This window comes from Diabrotica undecimpunctata, chromosome 5 (genome assembly GCF_040954645.1).
Source record: "Diabrotica undecimpunctata isolate CICGRU chromosome 5, icDiaUnde3, whole genome shotgun sequence".
NCBI classification, from domain to species: domain Eukaryota; kingdom Metazoa; phylum Arthropoda; class Insecta; order Coleoptera; family Chrysomelidae; genus Diabrotica; species Diabrotica undecimpunctata.
The window spans coordinates 51,779,498-51,801,916 of NC_092807.1; the positions used below are offsets into that span (position 1 = coordinate 51,779,498).

General features: G+C 33.0%; 2 protein-coding genes across 2 annotated transcripts in view; both read right to left on the reverse strand.

Annotated features, from left to right (window-relative positions):
* The window catches only part of LOC140441313 (N-acylneuraminate-9-phosphatase), a 65,464-nt gene that overhangs the window by 39,218 nt on the left and 3,827 nt on the right, over nt 1-22,419 (reverse strand). The gene's annotated exons all lie outside the window — the stretch shown is intronic.
* Neurochondrin (neurochondrin) lies at nt 15,352-18,072 on the reverse strand. Its single transcript, XM_072531955.1, has one exon. It carries the CDS (start codon nt 17,813-17,815, stop codon nt 15,623-15,625), a length of 2,193 nt encoding a protein of 730 aa, XP_072388056.1. The 5' UTR covers nt 17,816-18,072; the 3' UTR covers nt 15,352-15,622.

Genomic DNA, 22,419 nt, shown 5'->3' on the forward strand with positions numbered 1-22,419 from the left:
AATATTGCAGATGAGTTCCTTCAGACAGCTCTAGTTGCTATAAGCTCAGGCAGAAAAATTAGAGAAGTTGGACAACGTTTCAACATCTGAGGCGATCTTCGTTACAAAATAAGGATGAATCAAAGAACTCGGTCGAAATCCAATCTTCAGGGAAGAACAGGAGAAAGAATTAACTAAATATACCTTGGACCTAGCTAAAATGTTTTATGGTATCACTATTAGAGATCTAAGGCAATTGGTGTATAAATATGCAGATACAAATGAAATCAGGCACACTTTTTGTAACGAGACTAAACTTGGTGAAAAATACTGGGTAACTTTGTTCTTAAGTAGTACCAGAAGCAGTGCCACAAGTAAATTCTGAAATATATCTTATTTCTGGAGCATCAAAAGCCAATGTTCCTTTTTCGAATTTATTACTACTGCCAAAAGTCCACAAAATCTTTAAAAAAACTAGGACGTGTAGAAAGAAACGATCTGCAATCCCAACATCCACACCGATGAAGAATATTTTCGAAGAAGCTGACTTGAAGAGGAAAGAGAGAAACGAGAACGTAGCTGCTACAAAACGAAAAACTGTTTGGAAAAGTGGCCAAAAATCAACCCATGTAAAGAAGATTAAATTTGAAGAAAGTGAAACGGAGGAATCAGAACATGACGAGAAAGACATATGTGATGATGAACTAGACGATGTGGATCCGACTAGCCCAAAGAACATCTGCCTGATTTGTGGAGAATTCGAGAAGGACAGAGAATTATGGTATCAATGAGCATCTGGTTTGGGTTTGGCCCATGTCCTTTTCACTGCAAGAGAAAGTTCGAAGGACTATATTTGTGACAAATGTGTTGAATAAGTACTCAGTTTGAATTATAAAATGTTTTGTAATTAAAAAATCAAACTGTATAATTTTTATAATTTTCATAAAATTACCCACATAGGTACAGAATGTGTATTTACCGTTTGACTCTACGTGTCTTATATACGTCTAGGATTAACTTTCGTGAGGTTACTGTATTAATTTGAATAGTTTTAATAACCTAATATACAACAATCAAGACGGTTTTGCTTTAAGTGCGTAGGATTCCCCCACCTTCCCTTATATTTCTATGACACTTCTAGTTTTAAAATAACTTTATACAGGGTGGTCCTTAAGTAATTGTACAAACAGAAACCGTAGATTCTGAACTTTAAAATATTATAATTTAAGCCAACTTGCTTCAATAAAATGTTGATATTAAGAAAGATACAGGGTGTTAAAGTGAAAATTAAACTTTTACGTTTGTAAATATTTTTAGACAAAAATTTACAATTGGATGCTTTTGTGTAGGATAAATTATAATTTTATACATACTTTAATGTAACTGATAGAGGGCACCACATATGTCACATGTGTGGTATAAATTTGCGCTTAATTTTTTTGCTGTTTCAGTTAGCTCTATTTGTGTTAAAAAATATTAAAGATACATTATTTTTACAAAGAAACTTGTCAGTAACCTCAACATTCAACCGTTTTCGAGATAATCGCATTTTATAAGTCAGCTGCATAATAATATTTATGCGGTAAAGCACTGAATATCTGTAGATAAGCATAATTCATAGTTTATTCTTATTAAATCAACTCAAAGATGATAATGTTACATCACAAAATGCTTTGTTATTGCTGCTAAATGTCTTATTGGAGAAAAGATTCTTCATCTTCTTCTTTAGGTGCCGTGTCCGTATTCAGTCGTTGGCCGTCATTATGTTTACAATTTCCCTTTTCTATCGCTTCTTAAGTTTCTATACTGGCGTTGTATTACTTTTTCTCTATTGTAAAATGCTGAAAACCTAAAATATGTGGTTTATGCAAGATGGTATACCTCCACATTCTAGAGAGAAGGCAGTGAGAACATACTTAAATACAACTTTCCTGACGTTGAATTGGTCATGGTAGTCATATTCCTTGGCAATGTGGTGAGATATTGATATAATTATTTAATTCATAAAAAATCCCAAAAGAATACTTACTATTCATTACATAGAAAATACACAGGCAATTTAGTATAATTATAAGGCATAATATAGGTCGTTAGTAAATCCTAGTAGTCCATTTATTCGAGATGTAATTATAGTTACTCGTAAGCTGTAACGTAATCATATAAATAAGTAATGTCATCGATAGGTTATTCCGTGTGAATATAAGTAACCAATGAACGAGATAAATCACAGTTTAATACAATATTTAACCTCTGCGACAAATAAGATGTAGTTCCATAATATACCATAAGATTTGGATATGTAACCAAAAGAATATATTCATCCATTATACAATATAGCCACCACGTAGCCCAGAATTTAATCCGCTTAATTTTGGTGTATGGGGCGCATTAAATCAACGTGTTTATAAGAATCCCATAAACATTCGGAACCAACTATGGGAAGAAATAAATACTGCAGCAGTTTCTTTAGAACCAATGATGCTATTTAATATGAGACGATATTTTATGGAATATATTGACAAATGAATTAAAGAAAATGATGGACATATCCAACACTTACTTTGACAAAAACTTATGTTATTTAGTTTAACTATTTCTTAATTTGGTTTGTAAACAAAATGTTTTGATTATGACTTTAATTTAACATAAAACGTAAAATGTTTGATGTAAAATCCTATTATTCTGTTATTTTGTCAAATCCTATTATTAATTATCCTGCTGATATATTTATTTTATTTAATATTTCGTTAACTATTAACTTTAGTTAAAGGTATTTTATACCAAAATTCAGAAGTATTAATGTTTTTGTCTATTTTTCCTTCGTTGACTGGAGTAATTGCCTTAAATCAGAATTATGCAGCTGATTTGTAAAATGCGATTATCTCGAAAACTGTTGAGTTTTGAAGGTATTAACAAGTATACCTTTTTTTGTTAAAATAATGTATCTTTAATATTTTTTGTCACAAATATAGGTAACTTAAAGAGCCAAAAAGTTAAGTGCAAATTTATGCTACATGTGGCTCCCTCTATTAGCTACATCAAAGTGTGCATCAAATTATAATTTCTCATATTTAAAGGTATCCAGTTGAAAATTTTTATACATAAATGTTTACAAACATGAAAGTTATAGCGAAGAATAAAATTTTAAATTTGCTCTTTAACACCCTGTATCTTTCTTAATATCAACATTTTATAAAAGCAATTTGACTTAAATCGTAATATTTTAAAGTGTAGAATCTACTGTTTCTTTTTGTACAATTACTTAAGGACCACCCTGTATAATACAATTTTACTTTGTGGTTACTTCTTATTTAGTTTATCTAAGAATTAAATTTACTATCAAATGTTGTTTGTTTATATTTTATTATTAATTTAATATTTCGCTGAATTTGACAGGTCTTTCAGAAGTAAACAACGTATGATTTGTTAATACGTCAACAGGTGGCGTTAGGAGCAAACATAATAATTTATTGAAATATTTAATATAATTTGTTTAAAATATAAATAAATAATAAAATTACTTTAGTCAATTTTAAAAATATTATTTAAATTTTAAGAATAGAAAAACATAGTATAAGGTTTCGCGCTAGTCTACTGTACCGTCTCTTTTTTTATTAAATTAAATTCAACCAAATTAACAGAATTCTTTTCCTTTTTATTAAAATTCAGTTAGCGTGATATTTTAATCTGCCAAATCAATTACTGTTTGACGTAGACATCTGTCCTCAAAACTTATTAATCGTTTAGCGGGCCCATAGTTTCATTTAAATATAGCCTGCATTAACTCAGTTTTATAAACAGAATGATATTTGTAGACATGTGGCAATAACCCCAATGCCCTCAGGTAATGAGTGTTAATTATTTTTAAGATGAACAGTGAGTCAAACATATTTATGTACTTACGTTTAGATTCTACGTCTATTTTGGTATACTTTGTAATAAGAGAGAAATATGAATTTCTCAAGATAAAAGCATATATGATAATAAACAGATGAGAATGATAATATCACTTAGGAGGATACGAATTGCAAACTTAGCCTACAAAAAAAAATTTTTGGAAAAGTGACGATTTATTTTTCAATAGTCCCCTTTCAGCTCGATAAACTTGACCCAGCTTTGCTTCAACTTCTTTAACCCGTCTGAAAAATATGTTTTCTTGAGGTCTGCAAGCCAGGCCTTCGTGGGGGCTATGATCTCCTTATTCGACTCAAATTTCTGCCAGGCGAGTGACTTTTTTAAGTCGCACGGGGCTACATGACGACAGCGGAGGTGTGAGAAGGTGCGTCGACATGGTGGAAGAGCACTTTTTTTTTAAACGGGGACCTTTTGGGCTCCCATCGAATCGGCTCAATAATTAGGCATAACAGAGCCACTGACATTGAAACTTGAAAGCACAAGATGGTCTGCAATATTAGATGCGGTCGAAGCTGTGTATAAACATTACGGTAAATTTGTGTAGGCTATTTTCTTCTTCACGTGCCATATCAGAGTTATCCGACGTTAGCAATCACCATTGCGAAGGCTTCTCGATCTTCTGCCACATAGAATAATTGTCCTGCATTTGATATCTTAATCCATTCACGTTTTTTAACCAAGAAACCTGTTTTTTCTACACGTCTGCGGTCTTTTGCATTTAAGGTATCAGTTTGTAGTATACTGTATCAATTTCCCTCACTATATGTCCCAAATAAGACATTTGCCGTTGTTAAACAGTCTTTAACAATTCTCTATCTTTATTGGCCCTCCTTAGTACTTCCTCATTAGTTTTTCTTGCTGTCCAAGGTATCTTCAGCATCCGTCTATGAATCCACATTTTCAATACTTCAATCAGTGCAGACTATACAGGATCTTCAAAACCATGCACTCTCAACACCTCAAACTAGGAATGGGGCCCGCTCCACTTTGAAGAATATTGGGAAACTTAAATTCATCATTTTGACGTGTTTTTGGCATGCTTTGTTGAAAAATATGTCAATGAATTTTTGCAAAGAAAAGATCTGACAGTAGATTTGGCTGCCTGAAGCCTTCAAGGTCTTCTAACGTTTTTGAAGTCTGGTAGAGAGAAAAAACACAAAGAAATTTAAAGAAATGCCTAATGTGCTGTGGCGATGAAGTTCTGACAATGTGTAGCAATTAGCCATGTTAGAGATTTAAAAAATTGAGTTCATAGCCATAAAGAACTCAGGGTCAGATTGAAGACTTTGGAAAAAACAGCAAGTTTGGATTTTTTAATGGAGTTTTAATTTAAGGAATGTAAATAAAAGATCTAAAAATGAAACCAGAAGAATTGGCAAGCATCTACACTGCTGATCTTAATGTTGAAGAATTTAAATTTGAAATAGAAACTTTCAAGTACTACGCTTTATCAGTTGACGAAAATTTAAAGGAAGCCACATCAAAAGAATTGTTAAGTCTTATTTATAAAAATAAACTAGAGGAAGGCTGCTCTAACATTACTACTGTACTGATAATCTTTCTCACGCTGCCAGTCACAGTGTCATCCATTATATAAACGGCTTTTTAAACAAAGTTCCCGACTATTTTTTTAAGCCTGAATTCATACTATATATATATATATATATATATATATATATATATATATATATATATATATATATATATATATATATATATATATATTTATTCTTCTTCTTCTTCTTAGTCGTTAACCTGATGCAGGTATCGTGACATCGTGAAGCTATTAGCTAAATTTCCCAATGTTCCTCCACGTTTTTCTATCTTCTGCCATTCTAGCACATTCTGACAATGGAGCGCCAATGGTAGCAACAGTATGGTCCGTGTATCGTGTGGGAGATCTACCTCTATTTCTTTTGCCTCCTACTTTTCCCTGGATGGTAAGTTTTTCAAGACCATTTCTTCGAAGTCCAAAATAGCTTATTATTTGTTCTGATATTTGTGTTCTTAGTCTTTTCTTTATGTTTAGCTGGTCCAGTATGGATTCATTTGTTCTTCGGGCCACCCATGGTATTCTCAGCATTCGTCTCCAGCAGTACATCTCAAATACATCTGTTCTTTTTGTCTTTCTCAGTAAGGGTCCAGCATTCCGATGCATAAGTAAAAACTGGAAAAACTAGACTTCTTACTAGTCTCATTTTTGTATCGGTAGTTATTTCATAGCTTTTCCAAATTTTTGTTAATTTTGCCATAGCGCTTTTTACGATTGCTGACAGACGCTTTATTTCTTCAGTACAGCCTCCTTTGTTGGTTACTAATGAGCCCAGGTACACAAATTTATCTACAACAGCGATATTGTTTATCATGACCAGATGATTTTGATTGTTGTTAGCTCTGTCAATTATCATGATTCTAGTTTTATCTCTGTTTATTTTAAGGCCCATCGTTAAGCTTACGTCTTCTATCCGTTGTAGCAGGTGAATCAATTCAGCTTCAGAACTAGCGAGGATAGTAGTATCATCTGCATATCTCAAGTTGCAAATCTTCTTCCCGCCAATGGTGAGGTCCTCAGTAGCTTTCCGCATTATCCATTCACCATAGATGTTAAATAGAATTGGGCTTAGTATGCAGCCTTGTCTCACGCCCTTTGTTACCCTGAAACTATCGGTTAGTTCCCCATTTATTCTAACTCTGGCATAATTGGTATTGTACAGGCTTTTAATTAGCAGTATCAGATGATTGGGGACTCCCATTTCAGACAAAACCTGCCACATTTTACTCCAGTTGACCAAATCGAAAGCTTTACTATAATCTATGAAGCACAAATATGTTGTGATGTTAAATTCTCTGGATTTTTCTACAATCTGCCGTACGTTTAAAATTTGTTCTCTAGTACCACGCCCGGGGACGAAACCTGCTTGTTCCTCCGCAATGTTAGGTAGTAAAAAGGGCTTTATCCTCTCGAGAATTATGTGTAAGAGTATCTTACTGCAATGCGCAATTAGAGCAATTGTGCGATAGTTGCTACATAAATCTTTCGCTCCCTTTTTATGTATGTTTATATATATATATATATATATATATATATATATATATATATATATATATATATATATATATGTGTGTATGTGTGTGTGTGTGTATACACTTATTACATGATACAGTATACACACTTATTATATGATGCCTTAACGGTCTAGAATAAGAATATAATAAAGAAAAAAGTTTAATATCTATGAAACTCTGGTAAATTGAATGCTATTATATGGATGTGAAACGTAACGATTCGTAGGGAGAACCTAAGAAATATGGAAAAGCAGAAACGAAAATGGATGTACTCAATAAGGCAAACGCTTAGGATTTTGAGAAAAGAGAAGAAAAGAAATGAAGAACTCAGGGAACCCATAGACATAGAAGGTACAATAATGGATGGCATACAACAAAATAAATGGACGAAAACAACTGACTCCCGAAACAAGTACTAGCATGGACATCTACAGGAAAACCGTAGAAATCATCGATGGAAATCAATGAGCTCGAAAAAACTTCTGGTCAAGGACAATTGAGGTCAAAGGAAATTGGGAATCGGACAACGTCAAAAGACGTTCTAAACTGATTGTATATACATATAAATATACTCTGAATACGCATAATAAGACATATTGGAGTTAATGAGAGAAACTTTTGTGATACTGTATCATTTTTTTCAAAGTAACAAATTGTAAAAATTGTGAAATTATCCCGTTTTTTTTTAATTTTTTTAAATCAAACAAATTTTACTGAGAGAAAAATATAAAAAAGTAGTAGTAGTACTTTTGTAAGATTATACATAATATTCTTACAAAGTAGGTAAACAGTTAAATATGGACAGTTTCCAAATATTTTAAATATATTTCATCAAAATTAAATAAATGTTCTTGTCAAAGATAACATCACAGGAATAGCTCTCCAAAAATAACACGTTATTTGTGGGTGTGTTTGGATACACATTATTTTTAGAAATGAGTAGATCCTCTTATAATAAAAATGATACCACCAAATTTTCCTTTTGTAATATGTGACTATATTGTGAATTTGTACAAATATAAATTGTTATTCTCAACATTCATGCATTTGCAGATTACCTATTTCAAATAGAAACTGCGAAAATTTTAGACCAGTTGGTTTTATAGACTACGTCTTTGTTGAATGTTCAAAGTTATTTTTTAAACTAATGTAATTACACTTTTTAACGTCATGTCTTTTTTAGCAAATAATCTAAATATAGTACATGATGTTCTAATAAATTTTTCAAGCGAAATCTAAAATTAGGTCGTAATTTTAAGATTTACTATTGCTTGTATTACTTTTGTAATATCCTATTGTTTAATATCATCATTATCCGTTGCCTAATTTTAGTTTGCCTATTATAACAAATAGTACGGGTAGTAGTATGGGAGCACTGAGTAGGAAAAATATTCTCATTCCATATTTTGCACAATCTAACTTAAAATAGTCCCCTTATAAAAAAAATGCATGCTGCCAGAGAAAGTGATGGTCAAAAATTGTTTAAACAAATTGTGAAATTTTATTTTTTTTTTTGTCTGGAACAAGTTCTTTTAGGTTAAATGCCTCATTCCAATCAAAAAAGGTCCTTAGCAGCTTTCCTCTAAAATGCATCGTCCTCTTGTTATAAACAAATAATGTATAATATGTAATAATGTATTATAAACATACTAAATTTAATTTACTTTAGCAGTTTTATAATAATTATTAATTTATTAAACTGGAAAATGTATTTTTATTTGAAAATGAAGTATAATTTGAAAAAAATCTTACAAACTTTAAAAAATTCCCTAGCCTCGCCCAGTTGACCGATTTCAGTTTTTGTACAACTAATGTTTGTATTTTGAGAACGATTTCCGAAATGGAAATTGAAACGTTAATAAACTTACGTTAACCTTTAATTGTGGCTTATTCCCATTTAAATAGTAATTACTTCAACATGCGACAAGAAAATAGCTTCAGAACAATATTGTTGTTGTGCAACTGAACAATAAAATCGAGTTTTCACGGTAAGTTGTTAGAATTTTTTTACCAAAATATTGTATCTTGTAAAAAAGCTTCTAGAATATTGAGAAAATCTGAGTGTACAATGATATAATAAATTGAAAAATCTACAAAACTAACCTAAATTTTTATCACTGCATGCATTTTGACTGAGTAATATAAGTGACTTTCCGATATAGTTACATTTGGGGTAATGGGGACCATTGACATAGGGGCAGACAGGACCACGGTCCCTGTTACCCCGTAGTGGTCCCCATTACCCCGTAATAGTTCCCATTACCCTGTTTTCAGAAGTTTATTGATTTTAATAATTGGTTTTTCAGATGAGAAATTACAAGAGAAAACGCAATACGCAACAGAGCAAGCATCAGAGAAGCTGGTAGGAGATTTAAAATAACGAAAACTTGTTTACTTAGACGAACGAAGCAAACCGGAGGATACATCCCTGAGCCCTTGCTTGGCAAATAACAATCCTGTTTTTTCTGGTCTTAATGAACAGTTACTAGTAACACATTTGTTAGAGATGCAGTCCAGTTTTGATGGTTTTGCACCATTAGATGTTAGACGCATAGCCTATTGCAGAACAGCTAAAAATTAAGCATCCATTCAATAAAACTAAAAAAATTGCTGGAGAAGATTGGTTACAAGGTTTAAAAAAAATCCTAAACTGTCTATTCGAAAACCTGAAGCTACAAGTCTTAATAAAGGTTTCAATAAAGAACAAGTCACAATTTTTTTGTTCTTTTAAAATCAGTTTTAGATCGTTACAATTTTAGTGCAGAAAACATTTACAATTATGATGAAACAGATATAAGCAGTGTACCGAAAACCTACTAAAATATTGGCAAAGAATGGACAAAAGCAAGTAGGAAGAATAGTTAGCGGCGAAAGAGGTTCCAACATAACAATGGCATGTTCATTGACTGGAAACTACATTCCTCCATTTTATCTGTTTCCTCGAAAGAGATTAGCTCCATCATTATTAAGAGATGCGCCTCCAGCAGCTGTCGGTTTTTCTAATGGATCTGGTTGGATGGAAAAAGGGGATTTTTTTTAAATATTTAGATAATTTTATAGAGCATTCGAAGCCCAGCAAGGAAAAGCCAGTTTTACCTTGGACGAGCACATTACAAGAAAAAATAATATAGTAATGTCGACTATTCCATCTCATTGCAGTCACCGAATGCAGCCACTTGATCTAACATTTTTTGGGCTATTCAAGGCTCAGTATGATCGTGAATACGATTTTTACATGACAAGTCATAAAGGAGAACTGATCACAATATACGACGTGGTGCAATTAAGTGGCAGAACATTCCAGAAAGTGGCTACAGTAGATAAAGCTGCCAAACGTTTTGAAAGAATTGGCATCTATCCAATTAACCCGGATGTTTTCGAAGAATCTGATTTTCTGCCTACGAATGTCACTGAAAATGTACAAAAACTTATCTACAAATCACGAAACTAGTACATTAACACAAACATCAACTTTAAATGTTCTTCCACCAAATGAACCGGGGCCAAATTCATCAGAAATTAGTAACGGACCGGTTTCTTCGAGAGCAGAAGTTAACCAGTCTTCATCATTTGTAGAAGTATTACAAATCGTATCGCCAGTTGCAGTTTCAGGCAATAAAAAGATGAGACAAAGTAAGAGAAAAGAAAATTCCACGAGTCTTACTAGTACACCTATTAAGGATGCTTTAGAAGAAAAGACACATTTAAAATAGCCGCAGTAAAAAGAAAAACCGATTTAGAAGACCAAAGCGTTTTCTTTAACTCCAAAAAAGCTTAGCAAATATTTCTAAAAAGCCACTTTTAAACAAAAATAAAATAACGAGGAAGAAGAAAAATGCAAAACTGATTGAGGAAAGTGATCAAAGCAGCAATAGTGAAAACGAGAATAAAAACGATTGCCTGTGCATTTTTTGTCATAACACTTATAAAGAAAGCAAACAAGGCAAAGGATGGATTAGTTGCCAAACTTGTCACAAATAATGTACGGGGGCAAAAGAGGACGATAATGAGTTCATCTATGAATTGTGTTATGTTAACCATCTCCATTACCTTCTCACTTATTTTTAATATGGTGGACCTACTTTCCCCAACATATGGGGCATGAAGGACCACATGACACATGGAACAATTTTATTGTTTTTCTTACTAATCTTAAAATTTATTTTCCATTTCCTAACAGAATAACATATTTATATCATAGATTTTTATATGCTATATAATTTTATATATTATATAAAGATATTTTGTTTAGCTGGTCCTCGCTGCCCTAGTCTCCCCTACCCCCATGTTTGTTTTTGTGAGGAAAATAATGAATGCGCAAATTCGAAAGGGGGTTGATTTTGAGCTATTTACGCTTGTTCGGATAAAGGATGGATCACAAAAGAACTGTTCGTACAGTATTTTTTTTTCTCCCTGGCCCTTCTGATCAGCTTATTGTATTTGCTGCCCATTTTTGTTTCCTACACTCAGTCTAGAATTTTTGGACCTGTAGAAGTTTGTACGGGTCTTTTGCTTGGTGTGTCCTAAATATACCAGAGTGTCCTCTTGGTTGCCCATATAGTTTCTGTCTTTTACGCTCCAGCGCCTCGCAGTCAAATTTTACATGTTTTCCAGTTTCCATTTCCTTATCATAGAGTCTGCAGTTAAAATCTCCACTGTAAATGCCTGTTTATTCACAAATTCTCTTACTGGTGCATGCCAGGTCAACATTCCTATTACTGTTCTCAGTTTGTTCCTGTCCATATGAAGCAGTTCCTTTGCTCTTTTTCTACATGGTCCACCAATGAAGATTTTTCGTTGTGTTTTTTTTGGGATTATCTTCCTATATCGCTCATGACTCTCTTTGATCCAGTCCTCTACAGCCCTATGTGCTGCAGCCTTTGGTATTCCCAGAGTTACAGCCGGTTCGTTTGATTTGTTCGATCCTCTTTATGCAAGTTGATCTGCTTTTTCGTTGCCTTCGATGCCCTCGTACTCAGACAAGCTCAATCTAGTTCCGGTCTCCCAGTTCATTCAGTTCTTGATGCAGTCCCACACCAGCCTAGGCGTCACTTCTTAACACGCCAGTAGGAGCTGTAGGCTCCCAATCTTGCTTCTCTTTGTATTATCAAATGCAAGGGTGGCAGGCCTAGTAGAGCCTCCGCAACTGCTGTTAAAGTAGTACGCATGGACCAGTTATCCCCATACACGCAAGTCTTGGCCTCTTGCTGAGTTTGGCTTTTGCAGCTGTTTGAAGTGTCTTAGTCCACCACATCATCACTGCATAGGTAATTGAGGGTTTCATCACCATGGTGTACACCCAGCGCACCATGTCCGGTTTTAATCCCCATTTCTTCCCATACATACGCCTGATCCTTATAAGTGTTGTAACTAAACGGTTATTTTTATTATTTATTTTTTGAGCACTGCTTATTTTTATTTTTCGTACAATATTTACTTAGAGCATTTCCAAAAATATGTAAAAGCGAGCATGAAAGATGCTGTTCTACTTATAATGGATAACCATTTAACTCATTCAACGCTGCAAGCTTATTAATTTTGTAATGGTATTATACTTTTGTCCATCGTCCCACACACATCACATACGATCCAACCACTGTCAGTTTTTATGGTCCATTGAAAACAGCATTCAGTTCAGAATCCTTTAAGTAAGGAACCACCCACATGAAAAAATAAGCCCTTTCGAAGTTGCAGAGCGTTTTAATAACGCGTTTGTTAGGGTAGCTGATGACAGGTACAAGAGTCATACAGAAATGTCTTAATTGATAGTGACGATTTCAAACAGACTGGAAGGATGCCTTAATAACACTATATTGTGAAACCGATATATTAACACTGAGTAAAAGGAACATGGAAAGAATGTCACAAGTGTCATTAGTTAAGACGCTCTAGTGAGCAACTCAAGTAAAGAAGATGTCAAGAAAGATCTCATCTTCTATAGATCTACAGTGTTAAGAAGATTTGAGAAAGCTGTGAGTTAGATGATGGCGAACAGTAGTTCAAGATCTATATATTCTTGGAGGCAGACACTTGGTCAATCTCAGACTCACTATGGGCTATAGCATCATGGAATTATGGTCTGACAAATATTAAATGAAATTAGTCATCTGATATCACGCGCCGTGGTAAAATGTAGCCGAAATCACGTGCCCATGAATTCTAGGAAAGAAAATATGTTTCATTGCTGGTCACTTCACATTGTAACAATAAAATATTATATTTCTGCTTGTAATAATAAAAATAATAAAATCCACTAGGAAACTAAGTTCCTGTAGCTGGCTGTATACCATGTATCATAAAATTTTTTATTTCAAATCCTTTATAAAAGGTATAGAATAAAATGCCCAAACGGGCTATATCACAATTATATTAGAGAACGTTTTCAGAAAGTTAATTTCCATCATCAGTGTAACCTAAAAGTATATAACCACTTTAATTAAAAAGAACATAAGATTTAAAATGTTGACTAAGGTTAATGCAAAATGTGGTTAATACTTACGAAGTATACATGCTATGAGCCACACTAAAATATATGGGTAAAAACCCGTTAAATGTTCTTAATTTATACTTATGTTACATTATGTATTATTACAAATTAGGATGTTCAAGTTACTGTTGGAATTGGTAACATGGCGACGTATGGCTTATCAACAGGTCCTCGAAGACACTTTGTCTCAGGACCATGTAACCTATGTAGAGCTATACTTTAGACTCAAGACTCAATCAAATATAATAAATGTCCACACCAGAAGAGGAGCAAATCCAGATTCTTATCACTACTTGTTGAACATAAGATACAGGCCAGAATTTGAAATATTTAAAAAAGGAAATAGGTTTTAAACATGAAAGATACAATGTTAAAGGACTCAAAAATACAAACAAAAATAGAGAATAAGAACAAAATATAAACATCAAACTAGAAAACAAACTAAAACATGTAAACAGAAATGAAGAAGGGTGCAGAAACATCATGAAAGAAGCAGCTGAATAATTACTAGGCATGGAAGGTAAACAAAGAACAAAAGCGAATGCTTGTTTTGACGAAGAATGTTAGATTATAACAGAAAGAAAAAACAGAGTATATTTACTGATGCAATAGGGGCACAGAACCCAACAAGCAGAGGAGGAATATAAATAAACTAAGGAAGAAAATAAAATCCACTGCAGAAAGAAGAGAGAAAATATTAACAAAGAACTTAAAGAAAAACAAGATCTAAGTAAGCCAATAGAGACAAGAAAATTTTATCCGAAATTGAAAAGAAGCTAAAAAGAATTCAAAAAAAGAAATAAAGAGATAAGAACATAAAAAGATATATTGACAGAAAAGCAAGGAAACTAAGAAGATGGAATTCCTGAATGCGACCTAAGATGTTTTGGATATATTGATATATTAGATATTCGTTTGAAATATTCCCTTTAGAGTTTTTTGTAAAAATATTGCTTTTAATTATGTGTTGTTAATATGCCATATGCTAAATAAATTCTCTACTACTGACACACTTCTTGGTAAAACTCATAGGGACAGCTAAATTATATGATATATTAAGAGATCATGTATATGATGCATTTCATTATTTCTTTGCTGGAGTATAGTTAAATAAAACATATATATAAAAACAATATTGGATATTCAAGTAGAAGTTACTATACTTAAATAGATGCAGATTGAAGATTTAAACAAGAAAAATCTGAGAAAAATAAATTAAAAAAAATCAACACAAAAAAACGTAAATTTGAAGATGTTATCAGATAGGAAATGCAAAATTTTGAAAATAGAAAACCATCTAAAGCTACCGAAAGTTAACGACCTTTACCAACAGTAGAAAAATGATATGACTTAATGTAAGAAAAATTATCTTTAGTGTTTTGCTTCATATGACCATATTATTTATTATTTTATGTTGGGATCATATTATGCTAGCAACACAAATATCCATCCTTTGTCATCTCTCATGGTGTCTCAGTGATTAAATCAATTCAAGTATTTATATTTCTTCCAGAAATTATAGTGTTTTAGTGACTTTATATCAGGTAAATAATCTTCATATATATCTTAGAGGACAGTAAGTTAAGTAGATATGTATAAAGGTTTTATCCTCCACAGAATCTCCATCTTACCACATCTACTACCTTCAATGTTTTCAAATGCCATACATTCAATATGGTTGAATCATTTGACTAGGAAATGATTAAAATACCAAGAACATAAGAAAATAGAGAATTTATGAGTAAAGGATGTAATAAGTAGCCATTTACATAAAACAATGAGCACCTGGATACCAACAAAATAAGAAGTTAACAAACTTTAAGGATTAAGAGATATAATCAAAGAACTTTATTCACAAATAATAAACAAGATGCCATAAAAAATCTTAAAATAAAAGAAGACAATATATATAAATATATTTATTACAAACATTTGTAAATAAAAAACACTGTCCTAAACATAAATGTGTTTCATTTTTAAACTGTTGTACAAGGTTCACACAATCTATGCAAAATTCTAAACATGTCAGTCTTTATTGTCAGAATCAAATGCAAATTTTTGCTTACAAAAAAAAAACTATAAAATTTGATACATTAACCTTAAGCACCCAGGAATTTTGGTTGTCTGCTAAGCTTCACTTGAGTAAAAACAAACAAAACATCAAAACTAATCAAATTAATCACCAAATAACTTTTTGCCCAAATCCATTAGTCTGTGATTTCTGCACACCCTAAGAGCCTCTGCCTTTTTCAAAACATCTACAACATCTTCATTTGCATCAACTAAATGGCACAAGAAATCTTCAAATGCTGATTTAACGTTTGCTGGAAGAGTACCAATTTTAACTTTTTTTAGAAGTTGGACAATTCCTTCTGCCCAACCACTTTCGATGGCAAACTCAGAAATCCAAGGAATTACGGAAATTACTCCAGATAGCGTTTGCATGCCTAAAAACCACAACTCCATTATCTCCATCCAGTGTTCTTTGTATGCCATGGATACCACCAATGCTGTAGGATCATTTGATTCATCCACATTATAAGCATCCCACAAAAATCTAATTGATGCTTGAATATATCTACAAATTGAAAAATCATTCTTTTTTACCTTGTTTGACAGTTGCTTGAGTAAAAGTAATCCTAGCACAGATAGATTTCCATGTAAAACCAAGTTCTCAGGTATATCTTTCAGTTCAGGTAAGTTTTCAAATATAAATTTAAGTAATTCATTACATGCTTCTGACTGTTCTACATATTTTGCTTCTAAAACTGTTAAATTCATTAATAAATTGCATGTACTTATCATAGCTGTTCTTGAATCCTTCATATCTTCTAACATTTCAGGAGTTAATTGAGGTTTAGGTTGGTTCATAACTTTTAACCTCTCAGATCTAGGGACAGGTGGTCTTTTATAATGTACAATGGTCCAATGAAATTGAAGCACATCTAGTAAGACCTTTTCTTCTTTAATCTTGAGCATTAATTTTCTTGCATCATCTTCAACAGCCAAGTGACAAAGAGCAGGGAGCATAACTCTTAACAAATTTATGTTGCTGAGAGGATTATTATCATGTGGTTGATTTGCTTTCTCAGCAACTCTCCTATCCCTATATGCATAAAACGTTTCATTAGCTAGGTTTAAAATAAATGGAAGCAATTGATATATTTGAGGCCTCATAGCTGTAGTTTCTTGTGCAAGCCAAGCTGCCAAAACTCTAACAGTTGCACAAATAAATAACTTATCTTCAGCTGATGGCTTGGATTTATCTGAATCAATTTTTATTAATAAATTAACAACTGCAGTAAAAGCTCCTTTTAAACCTGTGTATACAGTTTGCCGTTCTTTTTGTTCAAGATCGATTTGGTCATCAGTTATAAAATTTATACAAACTTCCAGAATCAAGTAGCACGCTGTAATGAGATTCTGTTGAGGCCCTAATGATTTTAGGTTTTTTCCTTCTAGTTGCATTCTAACCTCAATTGCAGCTAATTGGATAAGTAGAAGAAATATTTGTTTACCTTTTTCCTCATCAGAAAAAATCCAGTCAATTCCTAGTAATTCTAACACACTTGAAGTAAGTAACAATGCAGGATTTCTTTGCGCAGCACCTATCTTGCTTTGAAGTATATCACACAAACCTTTGTAAATGCTTTGAGGCCATGTTTCACTTGAAGAAAACTCTGATATTTGAGTTTTTGGACAATTATACACCAGAGAATGAAGCACTTCACAAATTTCGAATTTTCTTTTGTCTTGATCTGTTTCAAAATCAACAGCAATTTTATTTAATAGGGCATGGTATGCTTTTGGGTCTTTATTTGTCCATGAGGTGGGATATTTTGCAATTAATACTGCCATAATATTTAGGGCTTCATCTGATTGGAAACTACCCTGTGAGTATATTTCACCCAATTTATCAACAGCTTGTGATTCAATAAGTTTTTTCTGTCCTGGTTCATATGATGCTATGCCCTTTAAACAATTGTAAGCCTCACCGATAGCCATAAGACTGTCATCATTCTCAACATCGTCCGCAGCTTTTACGATATCCAGAAACGCAGGAACAAACTCTAACATTTCCTTTTTGGTAGCTAATTCTTCTTCATTGCAAAATACGGTTATTATGGATAATGCTACCGATTTGTAGATTGAAGGTGGACAGTCGACAGGTACATCAGTAGTAAGCAATAATCTCCGCAAGAAGTCAAATCCAATGGATTCAAATATAGCTTTCTTGGCGTTGGGTGTTGCATGTTTTCCTTTCACTAATTTTGTAACCATAAACAAAGCGGCGAACTTTTCTGTATCACTGGCTGAATTCTTTAATATATTACAACACTTCTTTACTGCATCTGATACTTCACCCATTTTAGATAAACAAAAAAACTACGACGTAACTATTAGGGCTTCTTGCGGCTCCGAGAGATATCATGGAAAGACTAACGATCGTAGCGCTTCGGTAGCCTTCATAGTTAAGATATTTTTGGTGCCGGGCTCTACGAATTTCTATATTCGGTCATTTCTAGTGTCTCGGTATCGACTTACTTATTTTTAGATTTTTCGAACGTTTACGATATTACACTTTACACTCTCAAAACATTACTTAACCTTACTTTGTTCGAAAAACTTGTGTTGGCAAGTGACGTTTAGTAGTGACATTACCACACATCGCACATTTATTCTTGACGTGGCTACTGGCCTATTGCTAAGTCGTCGTATTAAAAATCAGAAAATAATATTCTTTCAATAAAGTAATTTAATCCTTACGAAATATTGTAATACAATAATATTACTAAATTACTCTGCTTTTACCCAAATCACTTTAAATTTTCGATCTTCACTTAAGTTTCATCACTTGAAATCTCAAATTTTTCAGCGACAACAGCACATCCGCTTTTTTGCATTTCGTTCTTTATATATTCTGATTTCCACATTCCACAACTCCTACCTGGGCCTAAATGTATTTCGTTAATAAAATTTATAATCCTCCCATTGGACCAATTATTAATCATTTTATTCATCATCCAGCCTCAAGAGTCCACTGCTGAACATAGGCCTCTTCCTCATGTTTCCAACCCCATCTATCTTGCGCCGCTCTCATCCAGTTTTTATCGAGTCTTCTTAAATCGCCAGTCCATCTTGTAGGTGGTCGACCGACGCTTCTCTTGTCTTCCCTTGGCCCCCATCTCCATTTTAGTCTGGCTATCTTCTCGATGATGTCAGTCACTCCGGTTCTTCTCCTGATGTCTTCGTTGGTTATTCTGTCTCGCAGAGTTATTCCTAACATGGACCGCTCCATTCTTCTCTGCGTGACTCTCAGTTTGGTAGCTGCTGCTTTTGTTAAGGTAAGTGTTTCTGCTCCGTACGTCAAGACTGGGAGGACGCACTGATCAAATACCTTTCTCTTTAGGCATGTGGGCAGCTCACTTTTAAAAGTTTCTCTCAGTTTTCCAAATGCTGCCCACCCAAGGCCGATTCTTCTCTTCAGTTCATGAGTCTGGTTATCCCTGCCAATCATAATTTCATGTCCCAGGTATTTATATCTATCTACGAGTTCTATTTCTTTTCCACCAATACTGATGTTCTGGTTGGGTACCAAATTGGTCATGATTTTTGTTTTCGAGATATTTATATTTAAACCTACACTTTCTGTAGCCACAACGAGTTCCTGTACCATCTCTCTTGCCATAGGTATGGCAAGAGAGAATCATTTTATTATTTCTGCAAAATTGTACAAAACAAATTAAATATTGCAAGTATTTTCGCTCGCCAACTATTGTAAAACAATACGGCGATAAAAAAAATAAGTAGTTATTACTGGCTATATAGCCGAGACATACTAAAAACATTCCTTCATATTGCACTTTTACATTAGTATAAGAAATATGTTATTTAATGAATATTTTGACATATTTCATGCCATTGGGTATGCACATCATTATATCAATTTTGGGTATTAGTGAAATGAGGTGGCCCCGATCTTGCCAATGCAATGTGGATAACCATGAAGTATATTATTCAGGGGAAGGCAGCAATTATCATCGTAATAGTATAGGATTCACATTCTTAAGAAAACTTAGCAAATGTGTTAGCGCTGTATGCCAGGTACCTGAACGAGTTATAATGATTCAGTTGAACGCAAAACCCAGAAATATAAATTTAATACAAGTGTATGCACCGACAGCGAAAAGTGAACTAGAAGAACTTGAAAAGTTCTACGCAGATGAAAAAACTGTTTCTGACCAACTCAAGACTAGAGATCTCAACATTCTGATGGGTGATCTTAATGTTAAGATAGAAAAAAGCAGAGAAAGTAACATTATTGGAGATTTTGGACTGGGTGATAGAAATAAAAGGGGACACTATTTACCTTTACAGATTTTTGCAAAGAATTTATTTATGTATAATCGTTAATTGAATATCCAAATCGGATATTCAATTTTCATCCTGGTGCAATATATACGCACCCTGATGCGCATCGCCCTTCCTTCTGGAACCTTTATTAAATTTGATTGGACGAGAGATCCAAAAATCTCATATAAAAGTTAAAACACCTTTAAATATGGGACATTTCGGATCTCGAGTCAGTAGTTCCCTAGCCCTTCACGGGCGCTCCTAGAGCACTTTGCTCTAAGGGCTCTGCGTATTTTCTAAAGACTCTGTGGCTGAGTTTTTTTTACCAAATATTGTTGTTTTATTTCTTCGCCCCTACAAGAGTAAACAACAGATCTCGTCTTTTTCAAGACGAGATCCAAACAAAGAGCGTTCGGACTAACATTGCGCAATGTTGCGTAACATTGTGAAATGTTGGATAACAACTGGTAACTATATAAATTCCACATAGTTACTAGTTCCGATACGACACAATCAATGGTATAATGATTACATTTTCCAAACTACGTAAACGAAAATTATATACGTCGAAATCTCCAGCAGATACCCCTCGTAATATCGTAAAAAATCAAATTGACTACATAACCATCAGTAAGCATGACAGAATTGCAGTAAAATCTGTAAAAACTTTTCCTGGTGCCGATGTTCCATCTAATAACAGTCTTTTGTTGGCCGAATTAAAATTGAAGCTTAAACGAATAAAGCAACAGTGATCATCTAACAAACTGGATAAGGATTTTATTAGAAAAAAAGTCAGGTGATTGCAAACAATCTAGAGAGCAATTTTGAGAATAAAGAACAACAGGAATCCATCAAGGGTTATTTGAACCAAATCAAAGAGATTACAAACAGCTGAACTCGTAAACTGGAATATTTTGGCCATGAGGGAATGGTTTAACAGATCGTTTGCATCCATTTTCCGAGCTGCCGTCAAGAAAATTAGTATAGTGACTTTGATAACCAACACACGATAATTGAACAAAGTACAAGAAGAAGAAGGAAGAATGTATTATTTTGTAAATAATAATTCAAACTTAAAAGAAAACTAGTGCAATGATTTTCTAAAATTTAAATTGATTATTTTGATGGTCATTTTATTGAAATTCACATATTGTTTGGTATTGAACTATAGAGAAGCAAACCTAGTTGTATGTTACATGTCTTTCTTAATACTATAGGGTAACTGATTGCAAAAGGATTCATGTACATTATCTGGCTATTCAAATTACTGATGACATAATACTGTTACATTGTGCTTTTATGTATACGATTTAATAACGATAAGATGTAATGGAATTCTTTTACAAAATAAAATAACAAATTCATTCATGATCTTCTCTGCTTGGGGTAGTAATCAGTCCCTTAGTGAATAAAAAAAACGGGTGTGGCAGTCCAGTGGGACTGCCGGTGGAAGTTACACTTCTATACACCCATTCGCCGTTACAAATTTATTTGGGAGTCAATCTGCACAATAATTACATATGTAATTTTATAGGTAAGACATAGCAGAAAGATAAACAGAATTAATAACAACTTACTAACAATGAGGGATTGAATCAATATTTTGATGAAAATGTATATTTTTATTTTCATATATGTATGAAAAGAGTTGAATGCAAAATTTTTTTACACATACTCTGCAGTAAAATTCATTGTTTATTTTGTTATTAATATAATAATACAATACAAATTAAACTGCAATATTCATAAGTATTTAAAAATGACAATAATATACATAAAAAAATACACTACAATACAGTGCAACATAATTCCATATATAATAATAAAATACAAATTAAAATGCAATATCCATAAGTATTTAAAAATGACATAACGTATAACGAATAATGTAATAACATTAATAAAAAAGTCCTCCTCGACTGGGAATCGAACTCCGGTCTCCCGCGTGACGGGCGGGGATACTGACTACTACACTACCGAGGACATAACACAAATTTCTTTCAAAATTGACAGTTCTGGATAATACAGTGATTTATTGGGATTATTATTTTGAAATACAAAAGAATAATATAATTATGAACATTTAATAAATAATACAAAACATATCACATAAATAATAATATTAATAAATATTTGATTATATGTATAATATTATATGTATATATATCTTTATATAATATGTATAATATTAAATTATATAAACAAAAGGAACATTTTTATATTCGAGAGAGGAAGAGAGAGAAAATATATCTTCTGACTCTCTCTTACTCATTATCTTACATATGTAATGGTTTCACAGATTCACTCCCATACAAATTTCCAACGTGGAGCGCGCGTATAGAAGTATAACTTCAAAAACTAAATTTATATACCATATACAAGCTCTACAAAATTGTATATGGTGAAATAAGTGTAGCAATCAGTGGGAAGAGTATTTTGATATGTGATGATGTAAAGTTTTTGAGTGTAACCTATGACTCAAGTTTATGCTTTAATACTCATTGTTGAAATGTTTGTAAATTTCAGTCAGCACCATCTTCGTCTTTCTTATTATACTTAGATGCAGTTAAGTAATGGTATCACTGTCTGCAGAGGTTTTTTTCAGAGTGAAAAGGCTT

Coding starts and splice junctions, on each gene's coding strand:
- Neurochondrin (XM_072531955.1), bottom strand. CDS start 17,815: ATGGGTGAAGTATCAGATGCAGTAAAGAAGTGTTGTAATATATTAAAG.